The sequence below is a fragment of the Mya arenaria genome, chromosome 13 (genome assembly GCF_026914265.1).
Source record: "Mya arenaria isolate MELC-2E11 chromosome 13, ASM2691426v1".
Lineage (NCBI taxonomy): Eukaryota > Metazoa > Mollusca > Bivalvia > Myida > Myidae > Mya > Mya arenaria.
The window spans coordinates 34918019-34939945 of record NC_069134.1 but is presented as its reverse complement, the minus strand read 5'-3'; the positions used below and the strand labels follow the sequence as shown (position 1 = coordinate 34939945).

The window sequence follows — 21927 nt, the reverse complement described above, 5'->3', positions numbered from 1 at the left end:
CTCATTCATTTTGTCTCGTACATATTTACAGTAAACTATTTTATAAAGTATTTAAGTAATTTCTTACTTGAATATTTTTGTCATTTTGTAATCAATTCCATTTTACTAATTAGTTGACTATATTTGAATTGCAAATCTGATATACTTTCTCCAAAAGAAGGATTAATACTAAAAGATAAGCAAGTTATCAATTCACAGAATAATATCCCAGTACATAAAATGACAAACAATACAATCGATATTCTCGATTAAAAATGTCACTGACATCAACCGTTGTTCTGTTTTAAGTGCACATAGGTTATTGGAATGTGTTTCGTACTTTATTTCTATTAATTGTCCATTATTTTAACGGGCTGTCTTTTTGAATTAATGGGCAATAATTGTTGAAATAATGGACAGTCAGTAGAAAAAAATATTATTGTGCAAACTGTTAAACTAAGATTGTGTAGATACATTTGTTTTCACGAAATTGATGACAAAAGCGGCTGAAACATTAAAATGTGATTTCGATTTATGTGTTCAAACAGGTAAACCATGTTTGAATACCCAATATTTTGAAGATAAGAAATACCTGAAAAGCATTGTTATACTTATTTCATAATTTAGATTTATCGAAAAAAGGAGATGAACACTTTTCTACAAACGGGAATGTCTTTATTTTTCACATTTTAAGATAATTTAATGAAATTGCATAATCATGTTAAAATAAGTAGTTTTCATATTTCTTAATATGTTGGCTTTGGATGTAAACTGGGTGGGGTTAGGAACAGATTACCGGATATTCAGGTCAAGAGTGGGAGAAAAATATTTAGTTTATGAACTTTTTTTCAGGTCAGTGTGTATCTCAAAGGAGTTCATGGACTTTGCTATGGCACTTCTCCCGGGAAAAACTCACCGAGAACACTTTTTGAACTGGTACGTATGGAGCTTCAGCCTAATATAACATAATATTTTGTTAAATTAATTCGGCAAATTAGAAAGCACTTAATGGGCCAAAATACATCATGGCATGGCGTTAAAAAGACTGGTCATAAACTATGCAATCAAATTCTGATATGGTTTTAATAAGTAATTAATACCGTATCATGATAAAAAATAAAGTTCCTGTGTTTTTATTGTATGCATTTTTCCATGTGTTGCTCCAACGTCTCCCGCGAAATAGACTCGGCCGGATCGTTTTCCAAGCAATATCGATGCCTGGAACCTCCCCCAATTTTTTTGTTATATGCTGTACAACAATACATTATTACCTAACAGAAGCCCAACAGCGCCCACATCGTGTCATTCTCGGCCATGCCGTTGGTAGCTGGGGACATTACTGTAACGGTTTCAGCATTTGTAACCTCCGACTCATCAGCGAAGGCCGATGTCATCGAAAAGAAGCTTCATGTTGTTGTAAGTAGTATTCTTAATAATGCAATGGAAACTGCATAGACAAGCAAGAAGCCAAATATTGAACAGTAACTCTGTAAATAGGCATACGGTTCAATGCCTAACACAAAATCAAACTCAATGATCCTTTATCTAAACTAATGTGCATTTAGTCTTATGGTTTGGTTAATATCGTTCGCATGAAGTTATAGACATGTACGTTTCGTAACATTTGATAAATGCCATTCTGATGCCATATGCCTGCATATGCGACGTCACTATCTGCTTTGCGTTAGTTCTTGTCAGTGACGAGAATATTAATATTTACGGTAACATATATATGTACTTGCCGATCTTTACTGTTATTGGCACAGAAAAAAGTGAGAATTACATTCCACTTATCTTTATTAACAATATACATGTCCATGAATAGTCTGATGCATTCTAATTTTATCATTTACACTTAATCGTGCAACTTGTCCTGTTCAGATTCAATGTAAAGGGGTTTTATTTTGTTGAATAATTAGTGTTGAGTCTTCTATATTCTGAGATATGTTGGTTTCAGTGTTAGATCGTATTTTAGTTTACGAGTGCCATAGAAAATGTACATTTTCACTCGCTTCGTCTACACCGAACTCATCAAATATCCTATATGTATAACAAATAATGGAATTAATCTTAGTTATTCATTTGCAACAAATTGCAAGGATTACAATATTCACATTTGACATGAACTTCTTAAATAGAATGAGGGCATCATGGAAACGACACAAATCCACGTTTGTTTGGACCCTAACAACCAAATGGAGGCTTGTAGGAACTCGCCACAAGTGACTGCATACGGTAATGATTAAAAAAGCATCAGTGATCACAAAGCATCAACAACCAAACTTGGCACAATATTACTTTTTACGTACGTTAAAGAAACCTCTTGCTATACTATTTTGCATAAGACGTCAAATGTGTATGCATATAGCTGAATATGAACTATGAACGGTACTTTAAAATAGAGGCTTTTCGAACCACACTTTCATTAGAGAGTGTTTTTCGGCAACATTTCGATGCGAAAATGGACTTCTAAAGTCATGTGTTCTTCCTTGGGTAAGGCATAATCATTCACGTTTCTAACTTGTTCTTCCATGGACATAACAAAAGAACAATTTGCCAATTATGTATTTTATCATATTTTCAGATCCACTGCACGGGGATATATCGGTTCGCATTTACGTAATCGATCTTGCTTTACCAGGAAGAGCTTTGACTGGAACAGGCTCGGCTTCAGCCTATATTGAAAGTAAACATACTTCTGACCATTTAATTGTTACATGAATAGGCCGTTTTATTGTATAATACCTTTTTAAATGCTTTGAAAAGGCTTGTCCAAAAGCTAAACGATAAAAGGAGTCCCGCCTTATCAAATAGTCAGATCTTCGGCCATCAAAATAGCAGATTGAAAACCAGCTAGGCCATGGCCATGATGTGACATCTTGTAGAGAAACTTTCCGGAGTCTGCGCTTCATCCTTCTCAAAAGTAACCTCGGACAAATGCTCGACATTTCCTCTGTTGTTGGTTTTTCGTAAATTCAAAATGTAACGGAAAGGCGACATTCAACTTTAATAGATATGAAACTTATTCGCTGGCTGAACAACAAAACATCCTTCAGCTACAGAGCATGAATTCATCCCGACAAAATACCGAAAGATTCAGAGTCTAAGAGCGACAGGGAACATATATAAATACACTACGGAAAACATTGAACATAGACCTCCGGTTTTACGCATACACACTATTATATTAAATATTTGTTAATTTAAATCTTATATTGTTCTTGAATGTACAAAAATGTTATTTGCTGCAGTTTCATTCAATTGTATTTCTACGCGATATGTTTGTTTTTAAATCCAAAATGCTTTTGATTAAATACTTGTTTCGTGTCTCAATAAATGCAAAAAATGATAGGTTTCATTCATGGAAGTAGTGTTTTTTTATAAAGATAATTACAATTGCAACAACTATTTCCATATAGTGTGGAATATTTTATTAAATGGACATGACATAGCGGTCATGCTGAAGTTACTTCCGTTCGCAAAGAGGCTACAGAAATGGACTGTCGTCAAACAAATTGTACTACCGCGGGGAAATATGTTGAAAAAAAAACACGATAAATGCATGAAATAAAAAGAAACTTTGTTGAATTCAATGTAAGATCGTAGAAATATTGTCCAAATCACTCTGTATAAAGTTTCAATCCATTTTACTTTCGACACAAGAATATGACTTGGTGTCGTCTGCGAATAATTTCACTGCAGATGATTCCTTCCCCGGCAAGTCATTTATGAAGACGAAAAATAGATTTGGTCGTATAACAGGTCCATGAGGGGTCCCGCTCACTACTTGCTGCTTTTCTGACGTTACATTTCCTATCCTGACTGACTGGTATCTGTTAGTGAGCAAACGCTTCAATCCAGCCAAGAAATTGACCACGTATTCCATAATTGTCCAGTTTGTCGAATTCTTTTTGAAGGTCTAGGTTGATGACGTGAATGCATCCACCCTCATCTATTCTAAAACAGTCAACTATTACTAAGAGACGTAGTGTAACGCATGAATGTTTAGCTCTTAAACCGTGCTAGTGTTCACTAAAAAACATTACTGCTTAAGTGTTGAACAAGAAAGTATCAACAGCTTAAATAGGGAAATATTATTGTTTCTAAGTATTTTCTTTAAAAATTCGTGGAAGACTCTGGTCCGCATCCAAAAGACTTGAGAAGGGTTTTTCGCAATTTATTCGGGTTAAATCCCCAAACACATTACTGAACATTCTGTCCTTCAGCTGAGGGACATTATAAGCAACTTCAGTTACTTCACGATGTGGCTAAACTGTTCAATGAACCTTCCGGTAGTGGAGAGCAAACAATGATGCGGACAGCACCAATCGTTTACGGGATGAATTACTTAAGAAAGACAGGACTAGAAACCGCTGAAAATGAAGTTCAGGGAACAAGATGGATAAGACAAGGTGATATATGTGACTGAAACCATTTTAATCAGTATGTGTGTTGTTGTTAACAGTCTTTTCATTTACTAAATACAAAGCCTCAAGGTTAAATTCTATTTTGCCACGAATCAATTTGACAAAACAACATCCTATATTCTGTATATTGTTTTATATACGCTAAATTCTATTTGCTTTTTTTGCATTTCTTTGTTTGAGCGAGTTTACCTGATGAATAATTTTCTATAACCCATTTTTTATAAGTTAAATAAATTGTGTTTTTTTTAGGCTTGCAGCATGAAAGCAAGTTTTACATTCCGATATGTCTAGACAACCATTTAAGTAAATCCCTAAGGGGAAGAAGGCGTATATTCATTCGATTATCACTGCCTTTGTCAAATTGCTATTGGCATGAAGCGCTAGCGCATGAATGTAATCGACATTAATGTTAGTCCTCGGCATATTTCTCTTTCGTTTCTGCTTGTTTTTAAGTATATAGATAAAACTAAGGAACTGAGTTTGTTTTCGGCGTTTAACAAGTGTGATAAAAAATGGCTGATATTTCAAATGTAATTGACTATTGGACATATGACATCAAGCTTGTCCGGTCAAAGTGCAGTGTATGCTAAATGAACGTCACTTTTGCGCCATTGAAAAAGGCCACAGCTCCTAACTTCTGTCGACTACTTAAAAATAAGGTTATTGGCGAATCATATGTAATGATACAGAGATTTTTTCGAATTCAGTGTAAGATAGCAATATATTTCAACGAGTGAACGCCAAAAGCAGAAAAATCAAGTTGTGTGTCCACTATGGTTATCAAGTGTTTCAAGTGGCACTGGAATTGTATGAGCACGCTTATCAAGACCTACACATAAGAACGTTCACAAAACATTATATTATATATGTCAAATACCCGGTAAGTGCGAACATAGGCATCCATGTTGTATTACACAAACAAGCTATAAAGTTTAACATTGTTGTTTAAGGTAAACATGTATGCTTTGTTCTAGCAAAATACTGTTACAGTAATCGAATCAATTAAAGAAGAATTACTATGCATACCAAATACAAAGTGATTATGTAACGTACATGCAAAGTTTGATCAACTGACGTTCCTCAATAGGGTTTTATAGTATGTGATTTTTAGATACATAGGGGCAAACATAATAAAATCGTTTTATTTATTTATAGTTTTATCTATATAACATGGGTATATTTACACAATAGAAAATGACTTAAGTTGTTTCTTGCAGGGTTACGTACATATTGTGGCATATGCTTTATCTAAGAGATCATGACGATGAATCCTGTCTTTCAATAAACCTTTTTTTTTGTATTTCAATACATCTAATGACGTAAGAATATTTTCAAACTTATTGCTCTTTTAGCTTTTTAAATATATCAATAGTAAAATGACAAGTATTTCTTTTGTTAATGTTTCTCCCCATTATAGGTATTTTGAGAGAAAGTTCAGTATACCAGAAGGGCGACGGATCTTATGCAGCATGGAGGAGCCACCCTACCAGTTTGTGGTACGTTTTACATACAGAGATACCTCTGCAGATCTCAAGGTAGTAAGTAGTAGTGAATAAAAATGTCATTGCTGATAGAATAAAGTAATGGATATTCGTTCTTTCAATAATTTCGATCGTAATGATCGTTTACATTTGAAAAGAAAATCTTCTTCCAAGCTTGCTTGACGCAATTCAGAGATAAGATCACATTGAGGTTGATTTCTGAAAATTAAAAGTATTTTAAAACGAAATGCAATAATATATTCTCGTTTATGTACAAAAGGTAGAACGTCGGAATGGAAAGAAATGAACGTAATGTTGAAATACACTAAATAAGGACGATTCTTCGGAAGTACAAACAGCGTTTACATTTCGTTCATTGACAATAATGAAATGAGGAACATTTATTACTAGTGGGTATTGAAAGTGTTTCCGCTTCGACTGCTTGTCTCAAACAGTTTTAACCAAGCCGAGACTGGGATTTTTAAACTGTGTGTCCAAGGTCAATTCAAGTATAGATCGAATTGCACAATTTCTTTTTGAAAGGTTGACGGCATTTGTTGCTAAGGTTTTCTGTCAAGTCGAAAAGATGGTAGACGGAGTTGTGGATAAGGGAAGCTTAAGCAGGACTCTGCAATATATCGTTGGAAACCAGAAAGGATCAGGATACTTTGTTGATGACAACCCAGTAAGAAATACTGGAATGCAGGTAGATTGGAGACTAAATGTTTGTCTTATACTATTTCATCTTCGTCATGGAACTCATTAGTTTGTACTAAGATGGTGAAATTGATCTATTGGTTAAGATGTCCGCCGTGTTTTGGATGCGAATCCCAACAGGGGTACATTCTCAAAGCTTATCAAAAACGACTCAGTACTTGTTCCTGCCAAGGGAGTTTCGAGAGAAATACATATCAGCGTTTAGCAGTCTTTACAATTGAGCTAAAATAAATGAGTATAAACCAAGATCTTTTGCAATGGAAAAAAAGGGAAATAGTGTCCATAAATGGTTCTGGTGTGTCGAAAATGCATACTGAGAGATATTAAACAGCTATTTAAATTGGACTTCATCAGATTACATCTTGCAAACTATCAGTTAACAAAATAACTAACAAGTAGTATTATCAATCAATAAGACAAGATAAAGAGAAGCATGCACTACTAGTACATGTTATGATGAACATATCTGTTAGGAAAAAAAACATATTTGTAGATGTATTGGATTGCATAAATTGAATAAATGTAAACGTAAATTTAGGCTCCCCCATTTACACTTGACCTGAAATACGAAACAATGCCGCTTTTAAACACAATCGCATGTAGATACGAGGGGCATGAATTATCTTCTTTGAATATACTTCGAACTTGCCACAAATGTATATACTTGGATATGTATATGTTTCATTCGTTGTGTTAAAAGAATGAATGATGATCGGCTCACATAACAGCCTGTATGGATCAATAGTCCGTACTCAAACTGTATTCTGTTTACATGCATAACAGGAAAACATGTTAACGAAAATCAAAGCGGATGATCGTATTTACCTGAAGTACACACAACGATGAGATGCCGTGATTTTTTTCAACTTATGAGATAAATTTAAGCTGTTTAATGTAGTTGACATCTCACATTATTCCAATTTCATAAATAGATTTGTAAGTTTGTATTCGTTTATTCATATAATTACAGTGATACCACGTTTCTCACTCATGGTGCTTTTAAGATGCAAAACATTGATTGTTCAAATATAATATTGTTTTAGGGTGTCTTTGGTCGAGGCCAACAAAAAGAAGATCCTTCATTGACATCATTTGTGTTGATTGCATTACAAGAGTGCCCTCAAAGTAACGAGGTAGGCATAATCAAATTGTTTGGACAGTATGCTATGCATAGAGTAGCCGCTTTGAATGCCCTTCTGTCCGTTTTACCACCTGTCCGTCAAATTTCTTTTTGAAAAGTTATATCAAATATAGTGGTTGGATTGAAATTAACATTACCATATAGATAGAAGTGCAGTGCTTAAGAACCATAATCATATCATACATACTTATTAGTTGACACATTTATGCAGTGCAGTACGTAAGAACTATAATCATTTCAAAGTACAGTTATTAGGTTAACTCATCTTACCATTTTACTATGTTTTCTTGGCAGGGCATTAACATGGACTAATGCTACTAGAAAAAATGGACATACAAATTTAGAAGGGAATTAGAGGATGAGCAGTGCTCAAGAACGATAATCCTGGCCTACATATCTTTATAGTTATGCCCACTTCTCCATTCCCTGATATGTTTTGGGGAGAAGAAAATTGCCACCTAACATTTTTGTTATTTCCCCTTAAACTGGTACTCCCCTTTTTTCTTTTAGTTTCATACCCTGTATATTTGTTATGTTTTCCTCCTAAGCCTTATACTTTACCATAACAGGTGCTCGTTCGAACAATTTCTTACGGGTTTCAAATACAATTCAGTATAAAGATATATGTCAATAACGTTATATATGATTTGCGCTATAATGTAACGTCCCATTATACATATGGAATTTAATTCTGAAACTCATCCGTGTATTTTCCAACTCGTGTATAATAATGCTACAGCCATTCACCACCTACCATTACAGTGTATTATAATTTCTACCCACTCATATAAATGGGCGACGAGGAGCATACATCGCTTTCAGCTATATTCTTGTTCAAAGGAGTTGTTCATATTAATTGTTCATGGCGTACAATTTAGAACTTGTCCGAGTTGTTCGTTATAATATTATATCCCTCATATTATAATAAAAAGTCAATTCAATATCACGTGACACATATTAACTTATTGATGCTCAATGTGCACTCTGGGCCCTGGTTGGCAATCACTAGGTTATATCTTGCTCTAGCTTAGTGTGTTAATTACTTTAGTCATTTCTGGTTTGATTCCCCCCTTGATGTAATCAACCAAAGGTGAAATCAGTGTCACTTGGCAGATGTTATTATTGTTCCTTCATTTCTACTCCAAAGAGTTAAATGTATACTACATACATACTCTTTCTTGGTCCACTTAGGAAATATTATGTTTGACCAGTATTAACAACGTCATGGTACTTCTGCATCCTAAAGAAATCAAACATTTTATCTTACATTAAAATTATACGGCAAACAAAAGGTTAAAACTCTGTTTCTGTTCTCTTTTTCATGTGAGTGACAAAAATGTACATTTTTTTGAAACCATCTATTATTGATATTTTTCATATTGATTCAAACTACTTAATAATGTGGTGGTTTTCAAAAGTGCGTTGCGATTTTTCTTTTGATCAATCTGTTGTAGGAAGTTGATCAGGCGGTTTCCAATGCCATTGACTACCTGGAGGCTTTGCCACTAGGGAACCTGCAGAATAATAAGTACATGCTTGCCATCACAACGTATGCCCTTGCTCTTAGTAACAGTAAACAAAAAGGAAAATTGAAGGACCTTTTGCTGACAGCTGCAACCGAAACTGACGGTAAGTTAACGACGTTTCGGTGACTTTCAGCTGGCGGTATTACATTAGCTAAAGGTACAACTTGGTGGGATGAATCACGATTGTAGCATTTCAAAACCTAGGCTTGTTTGTGCATTGTCAGTAAGATTTAGCGGGATATTGTATTACTTCTAAAACGTTCGTAGATATTCCTAATGTTAGTTTATTGGACACTTTAGCTTAACTTTTGTACTTATATAAACTTATTCTTGAAGATAATAAAAATAAATTTTATTTTGATGGTATATATATCTGATGCAGATATGATGTTTTGGTCCGACCATAGCGGTAACGAAGCTACGGGCGCTGATGTTGAAACTACTGCGTATGCTTTGTTAGCTTTTCTCAAGTTTAATGATATTCGAACAAGTGGGAAAATTGGTACATGGTTAACGGGTCAATGGAAATCAATTGGTGTTTGGGACACAACACAGGTAAGAAAAAAAATCCCACTTTTGTGTACATTGTTTGTTTATTGTATTGTTGAAAATGTAAGTAAAATACCCTTAGGATGCAAACGATTAGATCAAGCTACGGAAGCTATTATCATAAATCAACCTTGGAATTGATCTTTATTTAAAAGGTTTATGATTTATTCTAAGAGTTGTGACACTAACCTTAATCATATATATGCATAAGAGTTTATCTATTTTGGCAGATAAGTTTATCAAAAACATTTGTAAAGAGAATGTATGTATTTTGACTTAATTAAATGTTTTGGCCTCGTTTTAATTCCATTTTCTTATCAATTTTATGAAATTTAACTTCAAAGACGTTCGATAACTTTTAAAAAAAAATGACCTTTGTTATTGTTTTATTTGATTTTTTTCAGTGACATATCAATTGTTCATTTTATTGTCCTACACACTTTCTATAAGTGTAGACTATGTTCATTGTAAATGTTTATTTTTTATGTTTTGCTCTATTGTGTTTTAAGAACATATTCTAATATGTTTAGTTCTTTATTTGTGTTTACTTGACATATTCTAATTGTAGTTCGTGCCTTTCTTTTGTTTTTGGACAAAAACTAAAGAACAAATAGTTTTAATCCATGTCAACAATTGTTTTATAAACAAATGTACTTTTATGGTGTATATTTGAAAAAAAATATTAAAAAACAATATTTGTATGTGTAACAGATACTTATAAGTGTTTATACAAATAAATAAAAACAATTACTTAATTTGAAAACTTATTTGAACAGTTTTCGCTAGCATTTAATACTTAATAGTCTCATGGCACTATATTTCCTTAAAAAATCATAAAAAGAGCATCTTATTGGTGAGAGTAAATTTATATGAACTTTACTAGGATTAGGTCGTGCGAACTATAAATGGACGCATCCAGCCACCACATACGACAGTATGATTTTTGTTGTCTTTTTAATTGAAATCACATACATTGTTTTATAATGAAATGTTAAATTCATCAAAACGGTCCCCTTTTCGGTTAAATTGATATTTTAAAATAAAGCAATAAAAGCGATAAAAGGCAAGATAAGATAAATCTATTTTTTAAAAACATGAGTGACCTCTTATTGTAGCCGATATGTGTCTGTCATTACTTAAGAATAGGAAATGAAAATTGATTAGTTTTAAAACAATTAGCTTGTTTCATAACAGTTAGTACGATATTCACTAATGACGTTTTCTAAGTGTAGGAGATAAAGTAAGCAAGGATCTTTCTGATTACACTCCATTTTTAGTGTAATTATCTATAATTATACGTTTCCTTCTTTTATCAACCGATATTTATCTTATATTTAAGATTTTTTGGCTTTAAAATTGACCTGTATGTTGCAACTTAAAAATGTATTTAAATGTGATTTTTGATACCAAAGTCTGTAGGTTTGCGGTCTAAAGCCTAATAAGATATATGTATAATCAATACTCAACTTGCTAAGCACTTTCGACCCCTTCGTTTAACTATATTTGATACATCCATTGCTTCTTCGTATTCTATGTAGTAATAGTATTATGTAATATTCTTTCAACTGGCTGTCCATTATTTAAAAAGAAACGCCATTCATAAAATGCTTGACAGTCCATTCTTCAATTAATGGAGAGTCAGTTGAATAAAGAACGTTAAACCAAAAAAATGGTTGCTAACACAGATATATTTAAAGTTTGCTTAATGAGTGTTCTAACGTTGTTAAATGAACAAATCATTGTCGTATGCAGTGTTTATCTGATGCTTGAACGATGACTGATTTTTTTTAGTGTAAGTATATAAACATTGATATTGATTTTGATTAAAATGACATATCCTTATCTTATATGGTGCTTTTACCTTATTTTACGAGGCATATCCTTAAGTTATGCTTAAAGAATCCTTTACAATGTTTGTAAATTGTTTACGTATCGTATATGTTGATTTACTTTTGTTGAATAGACATTTCTTGTTTTTTACTGGTGCTTCATTTTTTTAAAGGACACCGTTGTTGCCCTTCAAGCACTTGCTGAGTACAGCGTGCGAACCTACAATCGAGAAGTGAACTTGGAAATTGAAATACAGAATGGACGAGCAATAAGAAGGGTTTCTGTAACAAACGAGAATGCTTTTCTTCAAAGAGTCATCCCTGAGGTAAGTTTACTTTTGATGGTGTTATGAAAAAACAACCTTAAATCGGAAAGTATATCAACGTTTGTGTTACCTGGTTTGTCTTCCTATTTGAATATGCATATTATAATTTAAGATTCATATTGATTCTAGCTTCTTACTAAGGGTGAAAGCAACAATTTCAAGGTCACCGTTAGTGGCACTGGGACGGCTATAATGAACATCGAGCTTCGCTGGAACAGGAAAGCGCTGCCAAATGAGAAATGTTATTTTGACATATCACCGATAAAGATCGACATAGTGAATCCGGCATTTTCTGGGTATTCTCAAGAAAGGTTCGAAATTCAAGATCTGTAAGTTCAGTAGTTTACATGTTTAGGTCATCAAAATACTTTGACAATGATTCAAAACTCTTTTAAAATATTCAAATAAATCTTGGTATACATGTTGCTAGTTAAAGAGACCTCAAGTAAGGTCCACACTTTTGGCTTTAACAGTTTTTAATTGGCCTCTTGTTTAACAGAGAGAAAAGCAACAGACGATCTTGTAATTCAATTAGATCAAGTGCTAAAACATAACTTGTGACATTACAGCAAGACATGTAACAATAAACCATTCTTTATTATGCTCGTCCGTCAGTTCATCCCTTTTTTCGTCCTTTTCAAATTGGTCCACAGAATAACTTAAACGATTGATAGGATTTCAATGCAGATTGAAACAGCGACTGAAAGCAATATGCATAGATTCTGTGCTTGAAAGTCATAATCCGAGATTAAGCCATAGCTGAATAATCTCCCCCATTTAACTTTACCAGGGTGCATCAAAAAGGAAGTTGCTTGACCGTACCATGATCTGAAAAAGTACTGAAGGGGTTTATGTGGAATACATATATAGATAACAATAAAAAGATGCCCAGTGTTCAAAAGCATTTATCCATAATTCTAGCTGTAGGTACGTTTTATCTAAATACTTATTACAGGATGTGGTCCAGGATGCCCTCAATATATTAAAGTTTGAGAAGGCTACTTCAGATTGATATCTTATCTAAGTTTAAGTAATGCACATTATTTATAATTGTAAAACTTGACAATCGTATTTAAAATCAGTACATACACATGTATAACAAGGATAAATTTGAGTTAGAACTCTTCAACAATTTACTAAATTATGCATTCATAGAAGTGTTTTAATGATAACAAGATTGTGACCGTGTAGTTAATAGCTGACAAGGCACAAATAGTGATAGGTGATTGTTAAATGATATACAGTGATCAACTATCGTCCCATAAGGCAGAAATACCGTTTTGTGCACTTTTCTTTTAAATGTTTCACAGTAACCTTTATTAAAACCAGATATTTCGATATGTGTCGATCTTTTTCGGAAAGTTATAACAAATAATTGTGGTGCATCTTATTAAGGATTAAGAGTGCATCTTTAAATTCAGTCCAATACCTGAATTCAGAGAAAAAAGATATTAACGTTAAATATATTTTGCTGGACCAGAGCTTGGTCTGATGCAACATAGAATCATTTAAAGATTTAGGGTACTAATTTTCAAAGTAAATATATTTTCTTGAATGAAGTGCGACGACCGAAAAACATTATAAAGTGCATTTGTCATGTCTGAAGTGTTGCCTGTTTGCATTGCAATGTGTAGGGAAATAAATTAAAAGTGTATACCCTTAAATAATTGCTCATTTGTTTATTCTCAAATGTTGATAGGAACATACCTTTAAAAGTATTTGAAACATTGAACTCAAACTTTATATAAAGATAGAACTAATGGAGGAATGCAGTGTCTTCGGTATCTTTAAAGTCATTGTTCCTTGTTCATTTATCTTATTTTTATTTTTTAGTTCTTTGAGAGATGTTGTCAAACTTATTATAGGGATATATCTAATTGAGACGTGCTGGGCATTGGAACCATAAATCTGTCTTAAGGATCATGTTTGTACATTTTTTCCAATGTATAGCTCCAAATCATTTAAGAAGAAAGTCACACCTCGTACACAAAGGTATCTCGTTAATGAAAAGTGCAGTACGCACGAACCATAATTCTGTTTTTATTATTTAAAACAGTATGGCCCTTTGCTCCATTTTTCGATTATCTGGATCATATTATTATGATTTCCCCAACTTTTGTATCACATCCTTCTTCTGTACTTATTTTGGTTGGTAAATTGCAGTATGTGACTGCTTCTTGACCAAATTGTTTGATTTGCATTTTAATTCCGCAAATAATGTGAATGATTTCATTTTATTTTACACAACTTTTGTCAATTTAACTGACGCGTTGATGATCGTGCTGACCTTGCCATGTGTATAACTGTTACATTAAAACAAATGAAAAAAATCTAAAATACCATTTGCGCTTTCTTTTCTGAATGTGTACCCTGTCAAAATAAAAGTCCAGTTTATTACCAACACTTATGGAGACCATGCAATCATGTTGAATACATGAAACAGACATCATATTGAATAGACATATGTACCAAGAGTGAAACATAAATATTGATCTGAGTACATTGAGTTCATTTCACGTTAATTCTCTGAATATGTTCAGGCCGTGACAGCTTTGTGTTTTTTTAGATAATTAATAAAGGTCATGTGACGTATGCTCCTTAAATACATTCAAGCCATATTTGAATATACTACACTATGACATGTATGATCTTAATAAGTTTCTAGGCCGTTTGACGTATGTTTTTCGACTATTTCAAGATCATGTATCGTTTTCTTTCAATGCACTTCGTGTGATGCAAGATCTGTGGTTATTTCTAAGCAATCGTTCAATCTATTTAGGATATGTGACTTACGTTCTATCATTTCAAGGTCAAGTCATTAACATTCATGGACTATAATAAGGTCATGTGGCGTATGTTGTTTGACTATTTCTGGGTCATGACACCTTTGTTTTTCGAATCTGTTTCGAATATACAATTGAAATCACATGAACAAGCATACTAAGTAAAATATTTTTGGGGTTGATCGCATTTTTTTCTTTATGCGTTTATGCTGTATGATGTATGAACATAGTCGGGCATGCTAGCAAATTTTATAAGCCGCGTTAGCCCTAATTGGTTAATGAAGATTAAATGCAAAAAAAATGCGATCAAAAACTGATATTTATGCGTTTATGCTGTATGAGCACAGTAGGTCATGCGAGCAAATTCTATGAAACGCGCTAGCCTTAATTGGTTATTGAAGCTTAAATGCAAGAAAACATACATTGTACTAAAACATTTTGGGGTTGATCGCATTTTTTCTTTTTATGCGTTTATGCTGTATGGACACAGAAGGGCATGCGAGCAAATTAAATGAATTGCACTAGCCTTAGTTGGTTAAAGAGGCTGAAAGCATGAAAAAAATGCGATCAAATACTGATATTTACATTTTCAAGAAATAGTACTTGCAGCATCTTCTGTAATTCAGTATTTGCTCTTAAAGAAATGAAATCGATAGCATACGTTTGAGTATAAAGCTGGTAATTGTAACGCATTATATAATTGGTTAAATGGCGTTGCGCTTATCCAGTCGGAGCGCAATATTGAAATAAACATATTATCATTACAATTATTATTATTATTATTATTATTATTATTATTATTATTATTATTATTATTATTATTCAAACCAGACTTCATAGCTCCTTGCGTGTTATACAATATGAACGTTATGTTTGATCTATGTAATTGACTAGACGATTGCAAATATTAAAGTATGAATCATATTGAGCATCACAAGGTTATGGCCTTTAAGAGACTGAACGAGTGAATCGAACTTAAAAAAAAAACTAACCAGAAACGCATTATTTTTGCTTTTGTAAATGATAAACAATGTCACCTATGTGCTTTGAATGTTTCAAGTCATTTTACTGATTTATTCCGAATATATTTAAGTTTTTCCACATTTGTTCGAATACTACTTCTCGGTCGTTTTGAATATTTCTAGGCCATGCGATGTGTGTGGACGATGCCCTGGTGACTACATAGACAATATAGACGATGGGATCGAATATTATGACATCGATGATGTTATACATAATCGGCGTAAGAAACGAGAGGCAGTTGGCGAAACACCTCAAAAATGTGTTACCTTTGATGTCAAGTATGTCATATTTCATTATCAAAAAATAAAATAAAAATAAAAGTTGTAAAAAGCAACATGATTTTTGTTAAAATGTTCTTAAAATTAGGTTGTTTCATATATCAGTACAAAGACATAAATACTTTTAATCTAGAAGAAAAACAAACAACATTAATACAGTATGTATATAATTATGGGACGTCATTTCAGTGTTCACGTTTTAGGCTTTATGACCAAGGTTGAGATTTAAATTATGACTGTTTTTTAGATTTTTGTAATTCTTTTATGTTTCCTCATGTAATTTGTTGTTCGTTTATGTTTAAGTACAATAACATTAACATTTAAAGGTATTGTTTCGTTTTCGATTTTTTTTATGACAAACCGATTGTTGACGTAGTTCATATTTGGTTGCATATGTGCCAAGCTGTAATGACCTGCACATCTCAGATTTTTCTCAGAGCGCTTTACGTAATAAGAAAAACTGACCTACACATCTCTAATTTTTCTCAAAGCACTTTTTGTATAAGGATAAGCTGACCTACACATATATGATTTGCTTCAGGACCGTCGATGGTGATAAATCGCGTATGGCCATCGTGAAAGTTAATCTAGAAACTGATGTGAAAGCAATAGAAGACGACTTTAAAGAGGTGCGTCACAACTATCAAACATTCAAGTTTCTAAATCACTAGCAGATTCTGGGTTGAGGGTCGTATCTTTCACCCCACACCCTCCCAACAAACAAATAAATACAATTAAAAATAACTGTCGAACATTTCATATCTAAGGGTTATGTAAATTATGCATAAATTACACCAAAATGAATTATTTAAAACTTATTAAAGTACGCCCCTAAATTGCATCAAATCCTTGATCCGCAACTGATTTGTTTATGTTCTTAACCCCTCCATTCACATTGAATAATTGAAAAGTTGACAACTTTAAAATAGAGAGCAGAAAACCCACTGAAAGTAGTTAATATACTAGCTGAAATCCAGGTATATGGTGGCAGAGCTCTATTCTGCTTGGGGAGATCACTGTGTTTGAGATTGTCATTTTCTTATACATCATATAGGCTTATGAAATGTGAACAGAACATTTTACTTTTCTGTTGGGCCGGATAATGTGTATGTATTGGCTGAATCCAAAATGTATGTATACGGTGGCATATGTCTTTAATATACTCTTTTCTCTATTCAAAGTCATTATCGTTCGTAAATTTATTCATTGAATATTGATGTAGTATCTTGGCGACAAGGACATCGTTTGGGGAAGAAAGAAATAAGCTTATATAAATGCGACCTGCACACCAAGTATCATCACTATCCATTAATTCTTACTTTAATTAGTTGGCGTTAAGTGACAGTGACCTTGACATTGACCGCAATCCCCCGCAATAGCTACCTACATAACATAATTCATCATTATCCACGATAGCTTATGTTATTGGGCGGAAGCCAATGTTGGGCGTCTGCCCGCTAATCCAACGACATCCCCTTTTGAATTACCCGGTATTCGTTGAAAGCTTGAATGAAAATGGAGTGCAGGAAAAATACATGAAAAACTTAATAATAAAACGAGCGACAAAGCTATTAGTATGTATAACTAAAAAGTGCTCACCTTAGTCTAGTTATTGAATATGTTGTTCCTTTTTTCCTTTTTAGCTGATAACAATTGGTGTCATCGATAGATATGAGATGCCGCAAGACGGAAAGAGTTTCGTTATTTTCTATATAAATGAGGTATGGCAACGTTATTATATTACCAACGAAACGTTAAGGAAGTACCGGTTATGTTGACGTTTGTCATCTTCTTGGCAACGATGTCTTTTGCGTTCGCGCATAATTTTAACCTTCGCCACATGTTAAACTGGTTCAAGATATGCAAATGAAACTTAATAATCCTGCTGCTAAAGAAAATACGTACAAGATCCTTAAATTCATGCTTTAATATTTGTGTAGTTATGCCCCTTGTACGATCTTTTGTATGCTTCATACTTATCTTCAACGTTTACAATTGCCATGATAATATGTATTTGATAGACTGGTGCAAAACCTCTGCGATTACTGATTACTTACTGCATTGTAGTGTGTATTCGAAATTTAAAAATAACCTAGTAACTTCTATAACTGAAAGCACATGCATATTTTACATTTAGATCAGTCAGGTCCCAAGGAAGTTCATATTTAGACTGGAAGATCATTTTCAAGGTAGCACCGCATTCCGACAGCCTGCGACAGTTGTTGTTTACGACTACTACAAACCAGGTAAGTATCGTTCTTACGACTACAGCAAACCAGATTAAACTTAACAATGTATAATTAATTGTCTACAACAATTCAATTTTAAAACAAAGAAAAAACAGAGATATGTATCTCGTTTTGAATCCAAAAGGACAGACCGTGCTTTAATCTAGTAAAAAGGAAGTAATAAATGGTCTTAAGAAATGTGGCCCATTTATAGAATCACCATTTAGAAATGTGTAACATATACACCTGCATAAAGTAACTTAACACTGCTGATTTTACGTACATAAATATAAAAATATCAACACATAAAATATATATTGTCGTTGCAGCTAACTTTTATAAACAATAGATTAAAGGGACTGTACGCCAGATTGGCACCAAAAAATGTTTTTTTCTGTAATGAATCTCAGGACAATTATTAAATAAAATGTTTCGAAACGGTGTCGCGACATTGCAGTCCAGTGCTGTATCCACTGTGCTACGAAGGCTTACTCTAAATAGTTGGAATATTTAAGCTATATACCTAACATGGTCATATCATGTGATAAAATCGACTAGCCAATCACGCATAAGGAATGAATTCTACTTGGTAGACATACCTAGTAATATTTTTAAATGAAAAAATACGAAAAAACTGCGAAAATAAATTTATTGTTAACTATGTGGTACTTCAGTTAGTAAGTTCCAATGTATCGTACACATCGATATAAGTTTATGTCAGTTTTTGACAATTTTCTTTTGTTTTTACTGTTTTATCATACGAAGTACAGTCCCTTTAAACATTGTTTTATTATTATAGCAAAAGAATAGCTTAGTTTTGGGTAACGCATTGAATAAAACGAAAGAGGTAAACAAGTATAATTCTTTAATATGTTTTGTTTTGATTTTAGAAAAGACATGCATAGTCTCCTATGGCATTGGCGATACTGATGGACATGAGATTGCCTTCAGGTGTGACGAAAATAATGACCTTTGCGAATGTCTGCAAAGTAAGTCTGTACTTAAATTAAATGGAGAAACTGCACCTAATTCAAATGCCCACTCATTGTACTTTTCTGACGTAGATTAATGACATGTAATTATCTTAAAGTTCATCGCTTCAAACAGGGCCGATCTCCATGCATTCTTTTTTTAGAAATTGGCGTATGTGACACACTCGCTACATTTTGCAACGTTTGTCATGCCAGACGTGACTGTCGATTAGTTGTACAGGGCCATGACTTATACTTTATGATCAACTCACCTGTGTTTCAACGAATAAAACAAAGTCGCTTAATGTATTAGAAATTAAACAAACTTGATTTTGTATGCACTCTCTTTCAGGCCAGTGTTCATCTCCTGTTGATGAGGAACTGTTCGATTACACTGTCAAGTTTAGCAAACTTCCTAGGGATAAAAAGGCACAAACGACGAAACCAACTGCCATGATCGCAAATTATGCATGCAACTTGGATAAAGCAAATTTTGGTACTTGTTATCAAGAAAATACTTTGCATTAAATGATTTGTTTCAATATATAATTATAAAGCATTTCAGTTATAATATTAAAATAGTTGCACTTTGAGCTATAACCGACATGGTCACAATTTGTAATTGTTAAAATTAATGAAATTAAAAGTGACCTCTAATATATAATACCTCTGAACGATCAAAACCGCTGACTGTGGCCACAATGCTTTTATAATACAACGCTCTCTTTACTCTATGCATATCTAACAAAAAACGGTTCTCCTGTGTTTGAACGCATGTTTTTCGTATAACAGACACACTCGCTATATTTGCAACATATGTTATTAATTTGAATAACGTGCACGTTGTTTATGGGAAATTGCGTATCTTTGAAGATGGTTAAATGTAGGTAAAAGTGTAGATCACCCAATGACGAAGAAACATTTATTGCAAAATTCGGCAGGCTTTGGATGTGGTTACATCTATAAACGTGGACTATTTTGTTAATACAAATGTCAGGGATATTTAAGTATTACGCTAGAACCCACATTCCAAATGTTAGATACTTCTTACATGCTATTAAAGCAAGCTGGGTAAAAATACTCATTGATAAAAATAATCTAGGTAAATGGAAAATATTTGTTAACAAGGTATTAGAAAAGAACGGTGGGAGTTTTATACTTGATTGTAAACTTGAAGAAAATGACATTAAAGGCATATGTGGCCATAACGTATTCACTCATAATATTCTGCACTCGTTGAATATACTTAAGAGGAAACAAACAAATATTGATATCTGAAAATTCATCATTTTTGAACAATTCATCAATAAAATGCAATAATAAAATTTTATATTATAAAGAATGGCATAACAAGGGAATAATATACCTCGAACACATTTTCGACTTTAGAGGAAAGAAATTCTACTCATTTGATAACATGCAATTTCTTTACCAAATTCCTAATGGTGATCTTTTAAAATATCTACAACTGACTAATAATATACCACAATATATGAAGAATGATCTGAAATCTTCGAGTATAACAATTCCAGTAGAATATACGTCGATCCTTGATGAAATAAAATCTAAAAAAACATATCAAAATTTCTCTATAGTACACAGATTAAAAACAGCAATATAAAATTAAAGCACAAACACAAATGGGAAAATCTTTTTCATAAAGAATTAAAATGGAAAGAAGTCTACATAATGCCTTACATAGTTACAATTGATACATGTATACACGCATTTCAGTTTAAAATAATTAATAGAATCATACCTACAAACAGATATTTGTTCAAATGCAAAATAATCAACTCGAGCCAATGTGACTTGTGCTCAAGCAATGAAGAAACAATTAGCCACATGTTTTGGGAGTACACCATAATACAAGATCTTTGGAAAAAACTAAAGACCTATCTCCAGACTAAGAGTATACTTGTTGAACTTAATCTATTAACAGTTTTATTTGGAGTAAATACATCTTCACGTAGTAAATATAGCAGCACAAACTTTATTATTATATTGATGAAATATTTCATTTCTGTTCAAAATACCGACAATACCAAACTTTCGTAACTTTGAAAGGTACTTGCAAATACGTATAAATATCGAACGCGAAATAGCCGTCATGAAAAATAAATTCATTTACATAAGTGGAATTTCTTATCAGGAGAAATAAAACAAACAACAACAACTAAACATGAAATACCAGTATGTCTCTCAGAAACCCCCTTTTTACACCCCTCCCCCTTTTTTTATATAAACAAAAACATTAAAATTTTAGCTCAGCAATTCAATATCTAACATGGCAAGGTGTGACAAGAAATAAGCTTATTTAATATAGATGAAACATAAAGTCATATGATATTTGAAAATATCCTGTGTATCTGATGAACAGTGTTTTATATTGATATTGCTGTTGTATAGATATTAATAAAAAAAGAACCCACATTCCTTTATCTAGGTTGTCCACCTCATATCCATGAGGTGCAATAAGCAAATGAAAAGGAAGTTCTGAGGAAGTTTTTTTTCAAATTGAATGACAAGAATATTGTTTCTGTTCTCGCTTCAGTATACAAAGTCACGATTGAAAAAACATATCTTGATGAAGCTATTGCGATGAGATGTGCCTCGGCAGTGATAGACAGTGTCATCCTCGCAGGTAGAGAGAGAGAGGGGGGGAAGGG

The 21927-nt window shown here is 33.0% G+C and overlaps 1 protein-coding gene across 3 annotated transcripts in view; it reads left to right on the top strand.

Annotated features, from left to right (window-relative positions):
* LOC128213156 (complement C3-like) overlaps nucleotides 1–21927 on the top strand; it is a 41535-nt gene that overhangs the window by 18087 nt on the left and 1521 nt on the right. The window contains exons 21-39 of one of the 3 annotated variants that reach the window (XM_052918708.1): nucleotides 832–915; nucleotides 1258–1395; nucleotides 2118–2214; nucleotides 2564–2665; nucleotides 4206–4391; nucleotides 5824–5902; nucleotides 6431–6593; nucleotides 7648–7737; nucleotides 9200–9374; nucleotides 9654–9826; nucleotides 11823–11975; nucleotides 12105–12286; nucleotides 15904–16059; nucleotides 16601–16688; nucleotides 17703–17780; nucleotides 18197–18305; nucleotides 19178–19276; nucleotides 19611–19754; nucleotides 21813–21902. In XM_052918708.1, the coding sequence (XP_052774668.1) occupies nucleotides 832–915; nucleotides 1258–1395; nucleotides 2118–2214; nucleotides 2564–2665; nucleotides 4206–4391; nucleotides 5824–5902; nucleotides 6431–6593; nucleotides 7648–7737; nucleotides 9200–9374; nucleotides 9654–9826; nucleotides 11823–11975; nucleotides 12105–12286; nucleotides 15904–16059; nucleotides 16601–16688; nucleotides 17703–17780; nucleotides 18197–18305; nucleotides 19178–19276; nucleotides 19611–19754; nucleotides 21813–21902 (2386 nt within the window). Of the gene's footprint in view, nucleotides 1–831; nucleotides 916–1257; nucleotides 1396–2117; nucleotides 2215–2563; nucleotides 2666–4205; nucleotides 4392–5823; nucleotides 5903–6430; nucleotides 6594–7647; nucleotides 7738–9199; nucleotides 9375–9653; nucleotides 9827–11822; nucleotides 11976–12104; nucleotides 12305–15903; nucleotides 16060–16600; nucleotides 16689–17702; nucleotides 17781–18196; nucleotides 18306–19177; nucleotides 19277–19610; nucleotides 19755–21812; nucleotides 21903–21927 lie in introns of those variants that run through there. The other 2 variants (XM_052918707.1, XR_008257690.1) reach the window with 2 other exon arrangements.